Below are 23,966 nucleotides of genomic sequence, written 5' to 3'. Positions count from 1 at the left end.
TTGACCCGTGACCTGAATTTATGAAGTAAAAACAATAATCACGAAAATAATCTACTCTGGTTTTTTTCAACCAGCACCATTTAAGCACAAGGAATTACTTGATTTGTGTAAATATATATATATATATATATATATATATATATATATATATATATATATATATACACACACACTCACCTAAAGGATTATTAGGAACACCATACTAATACTGTGTTTGACCCCTTTCAGCCTTCAGAACTGCCTTAATTCTACGTGGCATTGATTCAACAAGGTGCTGAAAGCATTCTTTAGAAATGTTGGCCCATATTGATAGGATAGCATCTTGCAGTTGATGGAGACTTGTGGGATGCACATCCAGGGCACAAAGCCCCCTTTCCACCACATCCCAAAGATGCTTTATTGGGTTGAGATCTGGTGACTGTGGGGGCCATTTTAGTACAGTGAACTCATTGTCATGTTCAAGAAATTTGAAATGATTCGAGCTTTGTGACATGGTGCATTATCCTGCTGGAAGTAGCCATCAGAGGATGGGTACATGGTGGCCATAAAGGGATGGACATGGTCAGAAACAATGCTCAGGTAGGCCGTGGCATTTAAACGATGCCCAATTGGCACTAAGGGGCCTAAAGTGTGCCAAGAAATCATCCCCCACACCATTACACCACCACCACCACCAGCCTGCACAGTGGTAACAAGGCATGATGGATCCATGTTCTCATTCTGTTTATGCCAAATCCTGACTCTACCATCTGAATGTCTCAACAGAAATCGAGACTCATCAGACCAGGCAACATTTTTACAGTCTTCAACTGTCCAATTTTGGTGAGCTCTTGCAAATTGTAGCCTCTTTTTCCTATTTGTAGTGGAGATGAGTTGTACCCGGTGGGGTCTTCTGCTGTTGTAGCCCATCCGCCTCAAGGTTGTGCGTGTTGTGGCTTCACAAATGCTTTGCTGCATACCTCAGTTGTAACTAGTGGTTATTTCAGGCAAAGCTGCTCTTCTATCAGCTTGAATCAGTCGGCCCATTCTCCTCTGACCTCTAGCATCAACAAGGCATTTTCAGCCCACAGGACTGCTGCATACTGAATGTTTTTCCTTTTCACACCATTCTTTGTAAACCCTAGAAATGGTTGTGCGTGAAAATCCCAGTAACTGAGCAGATTGTGAAATACTCAGACCGGCCCGTCTGGCACCAACAACCATGCCACGCTCAAAATTGCTTAAATCACCTTTCTTTCCCATTCTGACATTCAGTTTGGAGTTCAGGAGATTGTCTTGACCAGGACCACACCCCTAAATGCATTGAAGCAACTGCCATGTGATTGGTTGATTAGATAATTGCATTAATGAGAAATTGAACAGGAGTCCCTAATAATCCTTTAGGTGAGTGTATATATTGCAGTTGAAAAGAACAGTCTGACAGCTCCCAAGGCATTAAGGGATAGTAACGTGTCAAGTCGATCCGCACTTCAGAATCACTTAAAGTTTATCACACTAAAATCATGGTAACTGCTATATTGTTTACTTGTGACTTGTGTCTTGAGGCACCTATTATGCCTCTTTTCACAAGATGTCATTTAAATCTTTGGTGTCCCCAAAATGTGTCTGTGAAGTTTCAGCTCAAAATACCCTACATATAATTTATTATTCCATGTTGAAAATGCCAATTTTTAGGTGGGAATAAAAACGAGCCGTTTATGTGTGTGTGTCTTTAAATGCAAATGAGCTGGTGCAGCATCCAGAATAGGGTGGAGTTTTGACAGCTCCGCTTTGGATGACTAGACATCTGAAGCAAAGACCGACAGTGAAAATAGTGATGTTTAGCACTATATGTTTGAACCAGAGTCAGACACTGATGAGGGAGAAACTCCGTCAGAAGTAACAACTTTGAGAATGAACCAAGAAGTTTCCAAATAGTTATTTGATACATTTATTTATTTGTTGTGGAGTTTTTAGCAGTTTTGCAATGATGGATGAGCAACACACGAACACACAAATACTGTTACAATGTTTGCTATGCGCTACAACGAAACAACACACAAACAAACATGTCTGTCGACAGTGTCCATCAACAGTCGTGGGCAGGGCCTGTACAAAGTGACATCACTTTGTACAGAATCTGCGAACAGCTTATGATTAATGGGGATTAAAAAAAAGGACTGGGTGGATTTTTATCATTATAGGGTGGTTGTTTACACACACTGCCAACACACATTTATGTTCAAACACCATGTAAAAGTGAATTTTGCATAATAGGTCCCCTTTAAAACAGTATTTTAACATTTTATGGATACAAACATGACCTGAAGACAAAATACATTTTTGTGGTTAACAATATTATACCACCAATGCAGTCGATTGAGCTTGACTTGCCTTGAACACATAATATTCTTTTAAGATGATACTGTAGTTTTGACTAAACTATATAAGCTGATATTATTTAATTATTTATATAGCTTCAAAGCAGTTAACTACTTTTTGTTAGTAGCTTGTAGTGTAGCTAACTACTTTTTTAGAAGTGTAGTTTGACTGTAGCTTAGCTTCTGTAAATCATGAGAAGCTTGTAGCTTGGGAAGCTACAGATTCAAAGTATCTTCCCTAACACAGCATACCAGTTCACCTCAATTTAATATTATTTACAATGGACTTCTGTTAAATAACACAGCTTTTCATGGTTTACAAAGTTTGGTTTTGTATATAAATCAGTCATATGAGACAAGTATGCAAGCACACCCACAACCCAAACAGCTCAGTATGGCTTTAAGAGGAGAATGCCTTGCAGCAGAATTCTCAGCCCATGCTGGTACATGTTTTTGAAGAGGGAGTGGTCCAACTGGACAGGTAACTTAGCTGATTTAAGACTAAAGAAAAGGTAATAGAATTCCCATTAAATGGGAACACAGGGAATTGGGCAATAAGTAAGCAGTGAAATACTTATATCTGCAGTGTCAGGAAAGACCATTCATAACTAATAATTTGCCAAGCCTCTACTTACAATTAATGTGAATTTGTTTTGAGTGCCATTCCCACTCCCTTTATGATTCAAAGACTAATGAGAATATGACTACAGGTAAGTGTTACTGCAGCTTATTCTCAATAAACAGGTAATGTTTGGAATGAGCCCTAAAGCCATTTTCAAGACTGAAGCAAGTTGAGGTCATACTGTTTCTATCAAACACATCATTAACATAATCTATGAGAGAAAGGCGGAAGCTAAAGACAATCTGTATATAATTTAGTGCCAATACAATTTGAATAAATCTAACAAATTTCCTGTTGTATGTGTACACAAAGTGAAGAGATGGAAGACTGCTCTGGTAAAGTGTCATACAGATTTCAGTTTGGCATGTGGAAAATTATATTAAGCCAAATGTGCAGTTTCCACATTTCTACTAAACTATCTCCCTTTTAAATATGCATCAAGTTGAATGTCAGTCTTTTTTGGTAAAAAGCATTCAGGCAGTATTAAAATGATCTTCACACACAAAGACTTAACAGTATCAGGAATTTTATTTATGTATAGAATTCAGTTTTTGTTAATTGTTCAATTTATTATAATCATAAGCATATACAACCTTCTATTATAACCATCCATAGCTCATGTCTCTTGAAAATCTACCCATATGTTTTAGTAATCTTTTAAAATAATTCCTTATAAGATTCAGGGAAAAATAGACTTCAGAAAGAGTGAACAGACAATTATTTTCACACCTAAAGCGAAAAAATGAAACAAACGCAAAACATACTTTTAAAAGGACAAAAGTTTGAAATCCCTTTTCAGTTTCATAATAATAATAATAATAATAATAATAATAATAATAAAACAAACCTCACCAATATAACACCAGCAATAATCATAATAACAGCCATTAAAAGGACATTATGATATATGCCTCCTTTGTAGGCTTTTCAAATCATATACTTTATGCGTGCAGGTTTACATGTGTGCATGTACTGTATGTGTGTGTAAGTGTGTATCTTTGTAATAAGACTGTTGACAGTCCCCATGGTCCCATTCATTAGCAATTGCTGACAATACAGTAATATAAATAACCTTTGCCTTGGTAATGAATTGTTTCCCTCAGGTCACAGAGTGGGATGATATCCCCTCCTCATGAGGAAGCAGAGAAGAGCAGCTTCAGGTTGAAACAGACAGATGTACAGACATAGGACGCAACCGACAGTCATTGTCTGTTACGCTTCACCCAAATGAGTGGGGTGGGGGACTGAAGAAAATATAAGGACAAAAGCATAGAAAGGATACAGACAGAAATAAGACGGAAAAGGAGCATAATAAAGTTTCCACCCCAACACAGGAATAGATATAACGGAAACAGAACAAAACTGAACAAAAAGTTTGGTCATGAGACACAAAGTGCAGGTGCACTGATTGAGTAATCTCAAGTGATTGACGTGCGAATGTGCTTTCACCAGGTGAAATTGCTCTGCTGTCTGGGCTTGTCTCAATGGGGTTTTACACAGAGGGTTGTGTATTAATTTTTGCAAATAACACCCTGTATTTATGTAAAACAGATACACACTGTGCCATTTTAACTCTTTCCACTTGAACATGCTTTCCTCATGCATGACTGGCCAAAAGCAATGATGATTTTGCTAAAAACTGTGTAGGGGTGGGGTTTATTCACTTAGAATAACAAAAAGTCATTTTGCAAGCGGGGGCAAATCACGATTTTACCTGTAATGCAATGCATGCAGAGACAGCCACTCGGGGACTAGATAAACACAATGTTAGCCAATAACAGGAAAGAGAGGCATGAGGTCAGCAAGCAATGTGGAAAAGCCCTTTGAAAAGTTCTGACATCACAGGAAGGAGGTGAGAAAAAATGTGCTATGGCTCTAAAAGAGTTAAGCTTGGCTATGATTCCTCAAACGATCCAGGACAAGTGAAGAAAAAAAGGTTGATGCAAAAGAAAGAAGTCTTAACGTAGAGTGAAGGACCAATGTTTGCACTAAGAACAAAGCCAGAATGTGGGGAACTATGTGTGGCTTATCAGAAAGGAATCATGGCAACAGTAGCCATGGTAACCAATGACAACTATTGTTATCCACAAAGAAATCCATATCAACCCCCCAAAAAGGGAAAAGAATGAATGATGAAGGTCAGCACACCAAAGAACCTCAATGAAATAAACCAATATGGAGGAGAAAATGAACAGGTTGTAGAAAATGTGAACGAGGGAAAGAAAGCCAGCATATAAAAGACGATACTGATGGCTTCGTTTTCCAAGACCATTGGCAAGAAAATTGTCACAGATTCTGCACAGATGTTGAAGAACATGATATTTCACAGCAGATGACAACCGGGATACTATTCCATATCTGGCTCTCTTTCCTCTTTGTATCCTACCATTTCTCTTTAACTTTAAATATTTATCATCAGGAATCAAAACAAGACCTCTTTTTCACAATAGAAAAAAAACATATAAGATAAAAGAAAAAAGTCAAAGCTCATTATGTAACACAATTTGTCTTTGAATTAATAAAAAAAAAAAAGAAACAAGCAATTATTTTATATTTTCAAAAGATATTCAAATATATAAATTCCCAAATTCCCAACATTACAAAACACGATTTGCAACTGATCGTAATGTTCAAATTACAGTGTACAAACAGATCTCCAACTTACAATACTCCAGTTAAACTTAAAACCACTTATATACACACACTAGTCAGTGCCCATCGTAAAGATTCGCCTTCTCTCTACATCTCTGCTGAAATGAAAAAAAAAAAACACCTTGAACAACACAGACCAGTAAAGAGACACCCTTGAGAGAGAGAGATAGAGAGACACAAAGAGAAAGATCTGAATAGAAACAGAGAGAGATGGACAGAAAGGGTGAAAGATGCAATTGTTTCAGAGTAGGAGCTGTATGAGATATGCAATGAGAATAGTGAGTCTGACAGCCCCCATTAATGGCGTTACGATACGAGGTTATAAGCCCAAATTTGCACACAGATTCCCAGCAAGAGATGGATAGACAAGAGAAATCTGAGAATAGTGAGTCAGACAGCCCCCGTTAATGGCGTTATGATAACAGGTTATAAGCCCAAACTTGCACACAGCTTCCCAGCAAGAGAGATGGACAGATCAAAGAAAGCTGAAATTTTAAATGTACATTTTTCCTCTTTTTTTAATTTTTTTATTTATTTATTTTTTTAACTTGTTTTGTAATATATGTATGCATGTATATGTTTTCGCAGGTTGCCTGGAGTTATCGTAATCGGAGACTTCACACTGCTAGGTCATTTTCCGTGATGGCTGGAAAAAAAAAAAGGTTTGGGGATTACTGAACATAAATGGACATGACTTTTCCACAGCTAGTTTACATACACCACTAATTTCTCAAATCAGAAAACCTCAAAACTTTCAATATTACAGTGGTGGGTTGTAAAAATCTGAAACCCCCTAACAAATCTGGGATTGAACATATAGGGTTTTGAAATTTACAACATTGTAATATGACGACTTAAAATTAATGGTAAATATTCTCTAGGACAAAATAAATGAGCAAATTTATGATTATGATAACTTCTTTTGAAAAAGTGTCAATTTATTTGCTTTCATTGAAGCACACAAGATACTCTTTGGAATATTCAGAAACCATGCTGGAAAAACATGGATCTATCAGGTTTTGCACAAATTTGTGGAGACCATGTCAGTTCTAGTGCTTGTTAACTGTGAGAGAGAGGGGAAAAAAAGATCAACTTTTATGTGATTCAGTGTGATCAATGAGAATGTACAAGGTTAAGATTGCTCTTGAAGGCTTTTGAGCATGCTCAGTTTGATCCCGGAGGAAGGCAAGCCATTTGTGGCAGAATAACTATACTCCAATAGTCATAAAAATCTGTTAAAGTCACTGAAAGGTCCTTCAAATTCATGGGTCAGAAATATGGGATCCCTGTTAGGCTAAGCAATATAAACTTAATATTTTTGCATCTACTACTGAGCTTGCCAACGGTAGCCATTTTCCACCGACATGGTCCGGGGGCAGGTTCCTGGGCCGGTGAGAATTCTCAAACTGTCCCGTGCTTTTCCACCACAGAAAATCCCATTCCAGGGCCAAAAGCTTGCTGGTCTCTATGTAGGAACTGATGTCAGACATCAAAAGCATTGAGGAGATGCAGCAAGATCGAAGGAAAAAAAGTCTGAGTAGATACAGCAAGAAATGATGCACTCCAGTGTTTGGTGTCCTCTGCAGCTGATCTCAGTATGTTAATAGATTTGCCAACTTTGTTAGCTTTCCATACACTCTTTTCATCTTATTTTGTGCATTGATTTGATCAGTAAGGGGATTTTTAGGAGAATAAGTGATATTCTGGTGGGTCTGACACATAATCTTTAGGGAAATAGAAGTCAGCTTAACAAAGAATATCTTGTTTCAAACACTCAATTTTCTAGACCAGAAAATATTTATGCTCATCTAAACTTAAAAATGCAAGCTTGTTGAACTTGGATATATGTGTAGACATCACTGTTAAACTGAGTTTGTTGGACTTAATTTAACCATAAATTGAGAAAACTTAAAAAAAGCCCTGAAGCCGGTTGCCTAATTTTAAGTTTTCTCAACTAGATTTTTTTTTACAGTGTTGTCATTAAAGCAAAAAGAATAATTTTTACTCAAATTGTTATGTTGATAATTAGGGATAGAACAATATGGTTATCTAACGATTAGGTTCGATACACAATATAAGGTTCATGATTTGATATAATCTCAAATCGATATAACTCTTAAATGACAAAGTATGACAAAAGTTTTTATTTTTTGTAAATGTTCACAAAAATACCCAATATTCCATCAAAATAAAGTTTTTAATACACAATATACACTCACCTAAAGGATTATTAGGAACACCTGTTAAATTTCTCATTAATGCAATTATCTAATCAACCAATCACATGGCAGTTGCTTCAATGCATTTAGGGGTGTGGTCCTGGTCAAGACAATCTCCTGAACTCCAAACTGAATGTCATAATGGGAAAGAAAGGTGATTTAAGTCATTTTGAGCGTGGCATGGTTGTTGGTGCCAGACGGGCCGGTCTGAGTATTTCACAATCTGCTCAGTTACTGGGATTTTCACGCACAACCATTTCTAGGGTTTACAAAGAATGGTGTGAAAAGGGAAAAACATCCAGTATGCGGCAGTCCTGTGGGCGAAAATGCCTTGTTGATGCTAGAGGTCAGAGGAGAACGGGCCGACTGATTCAAGCTGATAGAAGAGCAACTTTGCCTGAAATAACCACTTGTTACAACCAAGGTATGCAGCAAAGCATTTGTGAAGCCACAACACGCACAACCTTGAGGTGGATGGGCTACAACAGCAGAAGACCCCACCGGATACAACTCATCTCCACTACAAATAGGAAAAAGAGGCTACAATTTGCAAGAGCTCACCAAAATTGGACAGTTGAAGACTGGAAAAATGTTGCCTGGTCTGATGAGTCTCGATTTCTGTTGAGACATTCAGATGGTAGAGTCAGAATTTGGCGTAAACAGAATGAGAACATGGATCCATCATGCCCTGTTACCACTGTGCAGGCTGGTGGTGGTGGTGGTGTAATGGTGTGGGGGATGTTTTCTTGGCACACTTTAGGCCCCTTAGTGCCAATTGGGCATCGTTTAAATGCCACGGCCTACCTGAGCATTGTTTCTGACCATGTCCATCCCTTTATGGCCACCATGTACCCATCCTCTGATGGCTACTTCCAGCAGGATAATGCACCATGTCACAAAGCTCGAATCATTTCAAATTGGTTTCTTGAACATGACAATGAGTTCACTGTACTAAAATGGCCCCCAAAGTCACCAGATCTCAACCCAATAGAGCATCTTTGGGATGTGGTGGAAAGGGAGCTTCGTGCCCTGGATGTGCATCCCACAAATCTCCATCAACTGCAAGATGCTATCCTATCAATATGGGCCAACATTTCTAAAGAATGCTTTCAGCACCTTGTTGAATCAATGCCACGTAGAATTAAGGCAGTTCTGAAGGCGAAAGGGGGTCAAACACAGTATTAGTATGGTGTTCCTAATAATCCTTTAGGTGAGTGTAAATGCTCACATTTTAAATAATAAGAGTTCCTCATATGCCTTTCTCTATAAGAAAAGATCACAAACAAATATGCTATCAAAATTAGTGGGCAATTAGTGGGCTACATTCAGGCTGATCAGGAGCAGAACAAAAAAAATAGAACTGAACAGAACCTTTCCTGTAAAAGTATGTGAAAGTGTATATTTATTTTTAATAATATGTTTGTCATTATTGTTGTCAAATTACTTTTTTTTTTATATAAACATTCTACACTCATTTCATTTTATATCATGAAATGATATAAATAATTGAGCTATAATATTATAAAGGTATAATAATTGAGCTATCAATGTTTGAAATAATGTGTACAATTTACAAGTAAAAACATTGAGTTGACATTAATTTGTATTACAAGTGCTAAAAAGGTTACTGTCACTTTAAGAGTTCAATGTGCATCTGTGTTCCAGTTATTTATTTTTAGTACACCTGTGCTATTTGTCATTAAAATGTATATGTCTTTATACTTTTTATCTGACTGTTAAGAACTAAAGATATTAAAGATACATTATTCAATAAAAGTAAAGTGTTTGGATTTCATCATTGATTGACACACATTTCATGGAAGAAATGTCTGTTTTAATCTCAAGCATTTTTCACCAAAACAAGGCGACTTCCAGGTATTCCTGCACTGAAATTTCTAAAAGCTAAATTCAAGCACTTTAAGGACCTTATATGAACCCTGTAAACGGTGTAGAAACATTAAGCATGGGAGGGGTCAAATCAAGTGAAAGATTATGATGTTTGAGGAGTCATTTTCATTTTAGATCACATGGACAGAAAACAAGATTGCACATTTTTAAATATCGAGTTTTGCCTCCATATGGTTTGTAATTTTTTTGATTCAGAAAAATGCAAAATAGAAGCATTTCTATTTTCTAAGCAAACTTAAGATGTTGACTCCAATTCAATTAACAGAATAATTTCTGGAATAATTTTAATAGAAAATTAGTCAACTGTTACAAAAAAAACAGTTAAATATAAAGCATACATCATATTTATATTTTGATAGAATGAATGAAAAAAAAAAAAAAGAAAAAAGATTTGACTCCAAAACTATTCAGAATCGAACAATCGATTCACATTGGAATCAACACATGGCTCTTATTTTAACTAGTGAGTTCAGAATTTTGGACCCCACTATATGCAAATGTCAATTCAGATGTGTTTGACATGTATGCTTTTTGTACCTTTCCCTCTCAGGAGCCCTGGTAGGTTGCCTGGAAGCGTGCCGTCTCCTCAAAGATGAGCTCTTTCAGCTTCTCTTTAGGTAGGTCGTCCAGCTCCATATTGAAGGTGAAGGGTTCTTCAGCCACTGGCTATATGTGCAATACAATGCAGTACACTGTGAGGCTTGACTATAGTTATGGAATTGTACAGGTTATATAGATTGGAAGGGGGTGTGTGACAGATCAAGACAGAGATGAAAGGAGATCGACAGAGGGAGAGAGAGCAATACCTCATCAGAGGGGTCATAGTACTGCTCCAGGTAGGGGTGGGCCAGTGCTTCCTCAACGGTTATACGTTTGATGGGGTTAAAGGTTAACATACGGTCCAACAAATCCAGAGCTGTAAAGGAGAGAATTTTAACACTCCTATGTTGAATTTACAATTACACATTACACTCGCCAGTACAGCCCACAAATCATGCACAACAAACCTTACAAAACAAAAATCCATTAGGCACAGAAGAGGATATGAAGATACGACAGGAAAAAAAGCAGTTCGATAGCAATTTTTCAGATTTCCCTGCCAATGCTTTGTTTGAACATACTTGCATAATGTAGCCAGACCACCAAAGACCATTTGTTCCACACTCCCACACATTCACGTGCACGCGCCCACACAAACACACACACACTTGAGACAGCTACCATCAGACCTCTTGAGCACACTCTACATATAATTTCACTTCTCATTACCCTATACATCCTAATTCCTCAATGTGTGAATTTACCTTTGTTGTCTGCTTTGGGGAACAGTTTGTTCCATGGGATTTTCGGTTTCTGGGGTAAAGACTGGAGGTAGTTCCTGGCCTTCATGTTGATAATGCAACTGAGATCATCTTGAGAAGGGGAGCCCAAAATACCTGTCCAATCGTGCAAGAAAATTAACACAGACTGCCCAAACTAACATGCACACACAGTGCTACAATTAACATATGCTGTAGAAAAGTATAAACAAAATGTGACTTAAGTATTTTTACATGTGCATTCTTGAGTATGTGAAATGATATACAAGTACTATGTGGCATTATTTCTGAACCAAGGTTGAATATATTCAAGGCTGTTGGCTGATAATGACATTGCACACCGTTTAGAAGCTGATAAGTCTATTCTTCCGTCAGAGTGTTTCCCACCATCACTGATATACAGTGTGCCACCATGTCATAATACAAGGCTAAAGATACTTCCATCTCATGCTTGTCTACACACTAGGAACTAATTTAGGTCTGATTGAACTTGGACCGTTGTTTAAAAATAAGCTCGTACAATTAATCTATGCTTCAAGTAGTGCAGATTTCATAATGATGTCTACAAAATGGGACATTTCTGATGTCCCATTGTTCTTACCCAATATGTGGTTGAGTTGGTCCAGATAGTGCTTCCCTGGGAAGATGGGTCTGTTTGACAACATCTCAGCCAGGATGCAACCCACTGACCAAATATCAATGGACTTAGTGTAGCCCTGAAAGATAAAGAGAGAGACACATTCAGTAAAGATTTTAAATGCTAAAGACACACAATCAGACATGTGGACGTACCTTGGAATTGAGCATGATCTCAGGGGCACGGTACCAACGAGTAGCCACATACTCTGTAAGGAATCCGGTATGGTCATGCTCTGGGTCGGCTATCCGAGCCAGCCCAAAGTCACAGATCTATGGGTAATGAGAGAATTACATACAAAATTAAACAATATACAATTTCTCTTATCACTATGTAACCTCTATATTTAGCCTGACTACGTTAATTGCATATAAAGCATACAAAGAACAGTGAATTTGAATCTAATGGTAAAATGTAAAATTACTACGTATATCAAGACAAACATCTGTCTTGAAGGAATATTCCGGGTTCAATACAAGTTAAGCTCAAACGACTGCATTTTTGTTGTTGACTACAACAAAAAATGATTGACTCGTCCCAACTTTTCTTTAAAAAAAGTAAAATTCGATGTTAGTGATGCACTTACAATGGAAGTGAAAGGGGACCATTTTTGGACGGTTTCAAAAGGCAGAAATGGGAAGCTTATAAAAGCACTTAAATTAATTATTTTGTTAAAACTCATGTATTTTTTGTGCTGGACATTTTTTTCTTTTACAGGCGTTTTAGCATTTGTTGACATTACATCGTCATGGCAATGAAGTTGTAAAATTGGCTTTACACAGAAAAGGTTAGTAAGCAATTTTATCATGCTAAAATCATGTTAACAAATATTGTTTATGTCTTGAGGCAATACATTTGAAACAGTGAGGATTTTAACCATTTACAGATTGGCCCCATTCACTCCATTGTAAGTGCCTTACTGTAACCCAAAGTTTTGCTTTTTTTAAAAGAAAAAGGAGGGATGACCACATAATAACCACAAAGTTATTTTTGTGGTAATCAATATTATGCCACAATGGCAGTCGACTGAGCTTATCTTGCAATGCAGAAGAACTATACTACTTAGTCTTAAGCCTCCAAAATTTCCACAATTTCAGTCTTTTCACTTGCTATCATCACATTTGATTATTTTAGATGCGGTCCATGGCAGGTTATCTTTTATGTGCTGTTGCAATATTTCAAAGGCTTTTCCAACTATCACTTCCTATTAAAGTTTTTGTATTAACATTCAGCATGAGTTTTATGTAGGATAAATTCCAAAAGTATATCTGTGTGGATTCAGGGCATGATCCTGACCTTGAGGTCACAGGTGGTGTTGATGAGAAGGTTCGAGGGCTTTAGGTCTCTGTGTAGCACATTGGCAGAGTGAATGTATTTCAGCCCTCGCAGGATCTGGTACAGAAAGTAGCAGATATGGTCATTGCTGAGTTGCTGTGTCTTCAGCAATTTGTAAAGGTCGGTCTCCATCAGGTCCTGTACGATATAGCTAAAGTGCAGTTAAAGAACTACAAAACCTCACAGAATAAATCTTAAATGAAAAGAGGTTGAAATAGGAATATTCGTTTGTAAAGACCCATGTTAGTTTCAAAGACATTCAGAGACAACAATTTAAACACTAGTTTAATGCAATATTTTGTGCAAAACTGTCTTTCAATCCTAATTATTTAGATCATCCAGCACAAGCAGAGAGAAGTAGAGTCATAGCTGGCCATCCATTTCAAATACTTCTCATTTATCCTGATACATCTGTGCCATTGTCCATTTTCTGGTTATAGGCATTGACTGATAAATTTGCCTGCTTGGTCGATTGATGGAACTATTCCTTATGTCAGTTCCCAAATCTTTAAAAACATTTTAATTTTCAGTTATTTTTGGTGAATTTTGAGTAAATATTGTGTAAAATAAGTTTTCAATTAATTTTTAACAATTTTAAGTTCATACAATGTGGTTTAATTATAACATACTGTATGCATATAGCAGCAACCCTGCATTCTAGATATCCTTCATTAAAAGAAATGCATTTTAGTCGATCACTTGTTCTGACTCCGAAATACAATAGCATGTACAATCATTCATCTTAGTACATTACGGGCCTGCTGGTGTGCATATTAAAGGATACACATCTCTCATATAGTCGATGCGGCGTGCTCTCAAGATGTCATTGATGCCAATGATGTTCTCATGGCGGAACCGCAGAAGGATTTTGATCTCCCTCAGGGTGCGCTGGCAGTACGTCTGGTGTTCAAACGGACTGATCTTCTTAATGGCCACTCGGATCTTATTCACATGATCAAAAGCTGAGCTGCAGGCAGCAAAGAGAAACAGTGGAAAGAATGGAGTATAAAAAAAAAATCAACAGAGAAAACCAGCCAGTTCATATTGTAGCATGGTGAACAATAATATTAAAAAAGTGTGACACACAAAAATAAAAAAGGATAAATAAAATAAAAGTACGACATCGTTTTAGTGCCACGTTTTAATAAAATCTAAGATTGAAAATAAAGTCTTAATATTTTGAGAAGTCAAAATTACAAGAATAAAGTCACAGAATTATGAGATTTGAGTTGTACTATTTTGAGAATAAAGTCAAAATTGCGAGAATAAAGTCGTATAATTACAAAATGACTTAATATTTTGAGATTAAGTTGTTAGGATTGTAACATCAATGTGGTGAACAACAGTAAAATGGAGCATCCGGGTCTTTGGAGACAGTAAACACCACTCACCAGGGAGATAACATTGGTTATGCAACTTTGCTGTCAATTTAGCCAAGCTGATTTTTTGTGGGAAGATTTTGCAAGCTCTCTGTTCATGAAAGAGGTGTGCATTAGTACAGGAGTTTTTTGTTTTTTTACCTTTTAAGGGAGGCACAAGACTGAAGAGAAACATAACTGAAACGGCTGTGAATTATATAGGTCCATTTTAAGACATTGTATGTGGTAACATCCCCTTAGTTATAGTATTGTTTTGAGAGCAAAAAGCAGTACAAGCATCATCCATGCTGAGCAGGACTGAAAGAAGGTCTGTCTGGTTCTTTCTCCTGAATAATTTCATTTTCCGCTGCAGTGTTCGGATACTAATAATAACTCTGCTCTGATGTGTCAAAAGACAAAGGCTTTATTTATTACTAAATAATATCCTCAATTATTATTTAACTTACTCCTTAACTAGGGCTGGGTAAAAATGTTAATTTTTCCGATGTGTCACAATCTTCATTTGAACGATCTGGATTCTTAAATCCCAAGATCGATCTTTCACTCCATGTGGTATCCCTCTACAATGCAAGTAAATCACTCGTATATGCAGCTTAACCTCACTATGAATGTCTAAGATAAGCCACTGGCTAGTAAATGTTCACATTTCACCCACCAGTGATTGAGTAGTGTAGTGGAGAAGAAGTTATTAGCACAGAGGTCTTTTCACTGCGTGTTGAGAGTAAAAGTTTGGTTTAACTCGTTCTGTTTGTCCAAAGAAGAGATCCACAGATCCATATACCATTAAATAATGTCTCTTTTAAATCCTTTCTCTTCATTATAGAAACATTTAATTCTAATCACACATGGATGCGCTAAAGAAATTACATGTATTCTCTTGTTATATGCGCTCACTGGCTGATGACGCTAGTCTTAAAAGACAGCACCGATTAAGCATGTGTTCTATAAATTAGGGATGTGCGAGACTAGTTGACTAAACGGTTCTTATGCTGCTTTTCGCATAAGAAATTACAAGTCGGTTACTATTTTTCCCCATTAAACTGTTCAACATTTTTACACATTTACGTTTGGCAGTTTGGTAATGAATAAAACAAATATTATTGAAAAAAAGAGGATATCTGGAGCAGATACAAAGTTTCATTTCATCTCAGGCTGCACATGCTTCTTCCCTCTCTCACTTGCGGTGCGCACAGGAAAATGTCCTCTCACTAGAAAAGCAAACTCATCAAAGTTAAGAAGCTATGAAATCACTTAAGTGGTGGTGCGGGAAGCGACTGGCTGGAAAGTTAATCAGTCTAATTAGCCCTCGAGAGGGATAAAGACCGACCGAAGACGGCAATGCACAAGAGAGTTTTACGGGCAGCTGTCCGACACCTGTGTGTGTGTGTACGTCAGGCGGGGGGCTCCCCAGCCTGAGAGAACGAGAGAGGAATGTGGCAGGGCGGAGGGCGGGGCCGGGTCGTGATCCTACACACCCGGTCCCGTATTAGGCTAATTATGCCTCCGTGAGGTTTAAAGGCTGACTGCAGAGGATCGTGCAGGAGAGAGAGATCGTTTACGGACATGTCTGTCATGTGTGTGTTTGTGTCTTCTTTTAAGTTTATCATTAAAACTATTATTTATATTGAAAAGCCGGTTCTCGCCTCCTACTTTCCATTGAATACCGTTACAACTATTACTTATATTGTCATGCCGGTTCTCGCCTCCTCCATTCCCTTTAACACCTTTACAGTATGCTTGAGTAAGCAGCCTAGAAAATGACTGTTTATTTTCAATGAGGTGCTCATTGGGTTAAACTATCCTTTATTCTGTGTGCACGTTATGTTTAGAATACATTAAGTTTATTTGCAGGCTACATAACGAGACAATTTTTTCTCTATCCTATGGCTCCTTTTTTTATTTTATTTTTACACATCTTAACTGTTATTGGTTACAGAACAAATATCATATTAGATCAATGGCTAATGCACGACTGCACGTCGTGAAATAAAAACTTTTCGGCACATTTTTCTCTCACAGGTTAGGCTTAGTTTACCTGTTAATATATTTTGTAACTGTTTTAATATGTTAAGTACATTTTACTTGGTGAATTTCGTTTAGAATAGGCTATTTGGGTTGCACTGTTGGTCTTGCACTATTCATTCAATTGTTTTCAGTAAATAAACCTGTATTCGCTAAAAGTGAACGCGTGTCATATTCTATATTTAATGTACAATGATGATAATGCAGGCGAGCATGTAACAGATAAATGCCCATTTTCAGTAGAATTTAGTATAGGATTTGGAATAGATTAAGTTTTTGAAATGGGTCTCATAAACACTTTTTTCTCTAGTTTTCTGAAGGTTGGTTTCGTTTTAGACTAGTCGACTCAAAGTTTTATTTAGACGTCAGTGAAACTAGTCACTCTCCACATCCTTAATATATATATATCAATGCAAATACTTACAATATTTAATACAAATTAAGCAAATAAACTATAAAAATGTAACAAATATTTATGCAACATAATATGCAATTTCAAGACATTAATTGATGGAATAGAATGTATTTGAACATTTTTCATAAGCTAAAATTTGACAAATATAATGAAAAACTAATGATAAAATATGATTTGTAAAATTTATATTTTCAAATTGCACCTAGAAGGTTCCTTTATATTTAACAGAATAAGATGAGAAATAATTAATTTTATATGAAAGCAAAATGGTCATTGTAACAAAAATGTACCCATATGAACCGATATTGAATCAAAATCAGAATAAAATCGAGAGCTTGTGATTTGGAATCGTATCATTAAATCTGCATCAATACTAGAGATGGGACAATATATAGAATTTCAAAATATCGCGAACCAAAAAAACATTACAAACCATAAGAGGCAAAACTTGATATTTTGAAATTTGTAACTTTGTTTTCCGTCCACATGATCATAAATTAAATTACCCGTCTATGGAGATAAAACAGTATCAAAATTAGGGTTGCGTGGTATACCGGTACTAATGAAATACCATGATACCAAAAAATTTCAATGGTACTATATCATCTTGTTGTTAATTTCAGTACCATTTTACAGTGTGCTGCATTAGCAAAATCTTATGAGATGTGAAAGTTTTGAGATGAAATCATTGACTGAAAATAAAAGAAAAAAATCTCGATATGGCCAAGTATGATCATTAAACAGCAGAAGGGTGTCATTTAAATGAATAATATACAGTCCCATTCAATGCGTGCTACAGAATGAACGAGACAAGGTGACATTCTGCCCTATCTACACTACACACACACACACACGCACACAACACACACTACAGGTGCTTGATTTTCATGCAGTGCGTTTAGTAAATAAAGTGTTGTGAACACTCAAATCTCCTTCGGTCGCAACAGGAGTATTACAGCATTAATGGCAAGCTTGATATAACTAACCACTCAAAAAAAAGAAAAAAAAAAGAACTCAAACATCTGTCAAAATAAAAGTCTCATAATAACAGTAGTATAATATTAAATGGTTGTATTATGATTATTCATTAATCATCTGTAAGTAATATCACAAAAGTGTACTGAATATCAGCATGTTGTGATTCAGCCATAGCAGCCTTGTGCCTGAGAAGATTTTTTTCATTAATGTTATCATCAATACTCTAAAGCTCTGTTGTGCAGCATTTTATTTTACCAAAAATAAAAATTTATTTTTTTTACTTTCATTTGATTATAGCAACATGTATTAATCATACGATTTAACATGGAATCCAGAAAAATGTAATCAGAAAACAGAACCTGTAAGACTTTATGCAGTTCTTTTAATCGTCATTTTCTGTGTAATTTGTTGCCTATCGATACCGAGGTTCAAGGGCAAAAAAGCCAAAATGTTGGTAACGGAGCAACCCTAATCAAAACATCTCACAAATACCCACAACTGCAACAGATCCACACACGCATATGGAAATCTACAAATGGACGCAGCAGATCCACACAGGCAATCTACAAATGCACTTAAAGGGGTCATGACATGAGAAACCAAATTTGCCTTGATCTTTTGGTATATAAGAGGTCTTTGTATCATTAAAACGTCCTGCAAGTTTAATATTTTAAGACGTCCTCCCCATTCTAAACGAATCATTTATTTAATCAAGCTCAAAATACAGCTCGTTCTGGATTCATGGTTAGAAGTGACGTGTCGGTTAGAAGTGACGTAACAGCGTTTGCATATGACCGCCTCCAGCGCAAGACAACTACGCTCATTTCAGTATCGCCGTGCGCCTCACAAGTGTTCAGTCGATGGACAGCGAGCTCTGACAGAGACTACTTGTGCACAGGAAAATTACGATGCCACACAGATGTGCTGTTCCTGGCTGTGGTCAAACAAAACCTCTGAATAAGCTGCCAAAAGATCCAGACGTCAGGGAAAAATGGATGCAGTTTATTTTTTGCGGACGTTCCAGTCACGGCAGTGTTAACTTAAGCGTTTGTTCTGTACATTTTAAGGATGACTGTTTTGAGAACAAATCTCAATATGATGCTGGCTTTGCCAGAAAACTGTTGCTCAAAGATAAGTCCGTGCCGACTATTCTGGGAACAACGACGACGCAAACTGTAAGTAATCTATTTTAAACTTTAAACTACTTTTTAAAGCGCAATTTCATTCATTATGAATAATCACAGTGTTTTTACTTAGTTTACTTGCATATTGTTCTGGCTGGGGGCATCAATAATTGATACATAGGCACTGACGTTAGCCAATCATAACAGTGGGCGTTAACACTGAAGTCTTAAATGGAAAACGCCCCCAAAACAGACTGTTTGAATCAGAGGATGAGAAACAGGGTGGGAAAAGGTCATAAATCACTAGATTTTAAAAGTTTTTCTTAAAAAAAAATATATTAATACTATAATTGCACCTAAGGGAACATAATAATACAATAAAAAAAACCATGTCATGACCCCTTTAACAGATCCACACACACGCGCACACACGCGTATCAGTATGCACAATTATAAGCTATACAATGATATCTTTTCTCACAGTACAGTCCACAAATGCACACATAAATGCTGAGACTTTTTCCATTGGTATTCTGCTTTAAAGATGCCCATGAATGTGCTTTGTGTAGATTTGAGAATCTTTCTCCACAGACTTGAATGACAAATATGAGCAGGCTGATCTCCATTGTATGTGGATAGGTCGCCTTCTTCCTTTTTTACAGCGAATCACAAACTAAAATGGTTCATTACCACCACCTGCTGTTAGCTTAGACCAGAGACATCCGTATGGATGTCACAGAGGGATAAAGTGTTGGCCAGTTTAGTAAATTCTTTACTTTGTTTTATATTAATTCAAAACATATGCAATTATTTTTCTACACTGTTTACAGGGTTCACACAAGGTCCTTGAAGTGCTTAAAGGGCTTGATTTTAGCTTTTAGAAATGTAAGAATGCGAATACCTGGAAAATCTGAAAAAGTGCTTGAGACTAAAGAAAGAATTTCTTTATGCAATGAGTGTCCATCTAAAATGCAATCCATGCATTCCACTTTTATTGAATAATGTGTCTTTAATACCCTTTCTTTTCTTTACAGTCAGATGAAGAAGTAAAAAGATATATTATTTTGAATCTGATATACCACAGCTGTGATAAACAAACTGAGATTTCTCTCTCCTTAATAACCAGAAGACTGTAAGATGCTCGTTGAACTCTTAAAGTAACAGTACCATTTTAGTGCTTGTAATACAAATAAATATAAACTTAATATTATTAAATCACAAATTATACACATTATTTCAATCAGTGAAAGCTTATATCATAAATATAAAATGTAATATTCATTGACAGAATGTAGAATTTTTAGATTTTTGAAAAGTTAAAGTGTAATTATAATAATGACGAACAAATTATAAAAATAAAATATACACTTTTACATACTTTTTCATGACTATTCAGTTCTATTGCTTGTTCTGCATCTGATCAGCCTGAATATAGCCCACTATTTTTGAAGGCTCATTTATTTGTGATCTTTTCTAATAGAGAATCTGAGCATTTATGTTGTGCATCAAAAACCGTTTGGTAAGAAATTGTGAGTTTTTTTAGAACAATAAACAACATTTTCTCTCATACATTGCCATTTAAATGTTATTATATCAAATCAAGATTATATTGAATCATGAACCTCATATCGTATATAGAACTGAATCGTGAGATAACCATATGGTCCCATCCCTAATCAATACCCAGCCCTATCCTCTGTCTTGCATTAATAAAGCTGCAGGCTCTGAGTTCTATTGTTGTGATAATGACACACTGTTTCTCGTAATTGTTTTTCTCTAAATAATGTATTTCTGCTTTATTTACCAAATATAATACTTTATTCTCATAATACTACGGATTTTATTCTCAAAATATTATGACATTATTCTCAAAATATTACGATTTTATTCTCATAACGGCACGGCTTTATTCTCAAAATATTACGATTTTATTCTCATAACGGCACAACTTTATTCTCAAAATATTACGATTTTATTCTCATAACGGCACGACTTTATTCTCAAAATATTACGATTTTATTCTCATAACGGCACGACTTTATTCTCAAAATATTACGATTTTATTCTCATAACGGCACGACTTTATTCTCAAAATATTACGATTTTATTCTCATAACGCCACGGCTTTATTCTCAAAATATTACGATTTTATTCTCATAACGCCACGGCTTTATTCTCAAAATATTACGATTTTATTCTCATAACGGCACGGCTTTATTCTCAAAATATTACGATTTTATTCTCATAACGGCACGCGACTTTATTCTCAAAATATTACGATTTTATTCTCATAACGCACGCGACTTTATTCTCAAAATATTACGATTTTATTCTCATAACGCCACGGCTTTATTCTCAAAATATTACGATTTTATTCTCATAACGGCACGACTTTATTCTCAAAATATTACGATTTTATTCTCATAACGGCACAACTTTATTCTCAAAATATTACGATTTTATTCTCATAACGCCACGGCTTTATTCTCAAAATATTACGACTTTATTCTCATAATATAACGGCTTTATTCTTATACTGTCGAAAGAAGAGGAAGAGAGCATGCTTAAGAATACAGTAGATAATGCAGTGTATAATTTTTTACATAATGCCCAACAACATTTTGTTACACAGATGTCTATTACCCCTAACCAAAGATATCCATAAAAGGCCTCGGGATTTTATTACTGTGGGCTGTTTACATCCTCTAGCAAAACTTGACAGTCATAATGAGGATGTAGGACAGACCCAGGCCCTCAGCTCTGAAATTTTCACCTTATTTAATTTCAATCGATTTAACCGCCAATCTTCAGATCGTATTATCAGTTGGCAGCACATTTTAGCGTGTGTTTCTACGCATAAATGTTGCAACCCCACTTCATCCACATTTGGCCGCATCGTAACCACGCCTGTTTTAAGAGCTGCTCGGACTGAGATGTCAAGATTGCTAGCTGTGAAGCTAACAGCCCACAAACTCAAACACTGAGAAACACTCCTAAAATCACGAGTGACAAGTGACATTAAACATCAAACAATCTTATTTGAACGAGTGTTCTCAGTAACAGGGATTCACGTGTAGTGAAGGCGGTGGCGAAGTCTCAAAACTAGTGTGCTGTCCATCTAAATAGCATTTTCTTTGACTAATCGACCATTTAACGCGTCTATGATGCCCAGACACACTGCCTAGGTAGTTAGCACACTAGACTTTGAGACACAGCCAATACTGGAGAAACGGGATTTAATCCAATCTATTACTCGCAATCTGTTGCCAACCCTGAGATTCTGGGAAGGATATGCAGGGAGGGAACTTGTTGAGCCGACCAAATTATTAAATGTTGCGCTGAAAAGCATTGTTTATATTTTCCATGCCATCTTTAAAAAGAGCACGCGGAATGGCACAGGTTTGAGAGAATCAACACCCTTTTTTATCACTACGTAGAGTTTATCACTAACATCCTACTAAATCTCGCCATGATCTAACAGTATACGACTGCAAAAATAAACAGTTTCCGCTTACCAGACCATCCCGTAGGCCCCCTCCCCGATGTACTGGAGGTCGGTGTAGCGGGGGCCAACGTCAAAATTCTGTCCCTTCACTGATTCCAGGCCAGGCTTGGATCCCGCTGCTCCATTCGCTCCCCCGGGCGCGACAGCTCCTCCGGCCCCGGTGGCGCTGCTATTCGAGCCCGCGGCTCCTGCCGCCGCCGCGCTGCTGCCCGATTCCGCCATCGTATCCACAAATCAGTCGCTTTCAAACAGTCTTTGAGGGGGAGGGGAGGGGGGCTCGTATGTGCCTTCCGATCAACGACAGGTTTATTGAATAGCAAAGGCTGCCGTTGTACGTTGCACTTTCCTGACAGTAGAAGACGACTCGGTCAAATCAAGGCACCTCCTGTGGATGCGAGTGCGGAACGAGCGTGCATGTAAACGGATCGGGAGCGCGAACGCGCATTTCTTCCGTACATCATTCGGGCGCGCGCGTGGAAGGCCCAAAGCATACGCATTTACACAGCGCTAAGCGAGGGACGCTGGAAATGCACGAGTGGGTGTGCAGATTGCCTCCCACGGTTACGGTTAGTAGGCCCTCCGGCGTGATATACAGTTTGTGGTTGGAACAAACGATAGGAAGAAGAGGTTATCTGTTAAATATGCAAGAGAAACACACCAACTCGGCATGCACTAACAAAATAAAGCAGGCACAAGGAACAATGTGGTTGACAATCACATTTTTTTTTCAATGTTTAATTATACCGATACATTTAATAATTTCTGTATAGGGCCATTTGACTAATACATGCATCATATATTTATATCATACATTCTCGTGAAACCTATCATGAAAATGTCCTAGTCATATTTAACCCCAAATGACATTTTGCATAAAGAAAATAAAGCCTTCTAGCACCATTAGTCAAGTCAATTTTATTTGTATAGCGCCTTTCACAACACACATCCTTTCAAAGCAGCTTTACAGAACATCAGCATTAACAGACAATAAAACTAATGTCTATAATGTCGATGAATCATCATTGTGTAATTATATAAAATATGATTGTTTATCGTGTTTAAAAATAAGTAATTAAATAATAATTGTATTAATAACCCCAGTGAGCAAGCTGAAAGCGACTGTGGCAAGGAACACAAAACTCCATAAGATGTTGATTAATGGAGAAAAATAACCTTGGGAGAAACCAGACTGACTGTGGGGGCCAGTTCCCCTCTGGCTAACATCATGAATATAATGTAAATATTACTTATTAGTCAGTGTTTAAACATCAATTTTGTTTGAACTGTAAGATTAATGACCAAAGTCTTTGAAGTCCATCTTGGATTAATTGCAGAATTTCACATAGGTGCAATTGTCCTTGTTATTTGGCTGATGAAGGCTTTTGTTGGCAATTGTTAGTCTATGCATGCCATTTCAAGATCGTAGTCCATCAATAGACTGAGGTGATGCAGGCAGAGATCAGGGATGTGATTAGGGTTCGGTGTGGTCCA

At 36.9% G+C, this 23,966-nt stretch overlaps 1 protein-coding gene across 1 annotated transcript; it reads right to left on the bottom strand.

Annotated features, from left to right (window-relative positions):
* Window positions 1–1,941: 1,941 nt before the first annotated feature.
* Window positions 1,942–22,912, bottom strand: LOC127652668 (mitogen-activated protein kinase 1-like). Its single transcript, XM_052138956.1, has 9 exons — window positions 22,486–22,912; window positions 13,837–14,019; window positions 13,014–13,203; window positions 11,873–11,989; window positions 11,682–11,796; window positions 11,066–11,197; window positions 10,568–10,677; window positions 10,299–10,427; window positions 1,942–6,280 (listed from the first exon to the last, which is right to left on the bottom strand). The coding sequence occupies exons 1-8, from the start codon at window positions 22,695–22,697 to the stop codon at window positions 10,308–10,310; spliced, it is 1,179 nt and encodes a 392-aa protein (XP_051994916.1). The 5' UTR covers window positions 22,698–22,912; the 3' UTR covers window positions 1,942–6,280; window positions 10,299–10,307.
* Between the last annotated feature and the right edge of the window lie 1,054 nt (window positions 22,913–23,966).

The sequence above is a fragment of the Xyrauchen texanus genome, chromosome 12 (assembly GCF_025860055.1).
Source record: "Xyrauchen texanus isolate HMW12.3.18 chromosome 12, RBS_HiC_50CHRs, whole genome shotgun sequence".
NCBI lineage: Eukaryota > Metazoa > Chordata > Actinopteri > Cypriniformes > Catostomidae > Xyrauchen > Xyrauchen texanus.
The sequence above is the reverse complement of the archived record's forward strand: the minus strand, read 5'-3'. Positions and strand labels throughout refer to the sequence as shown.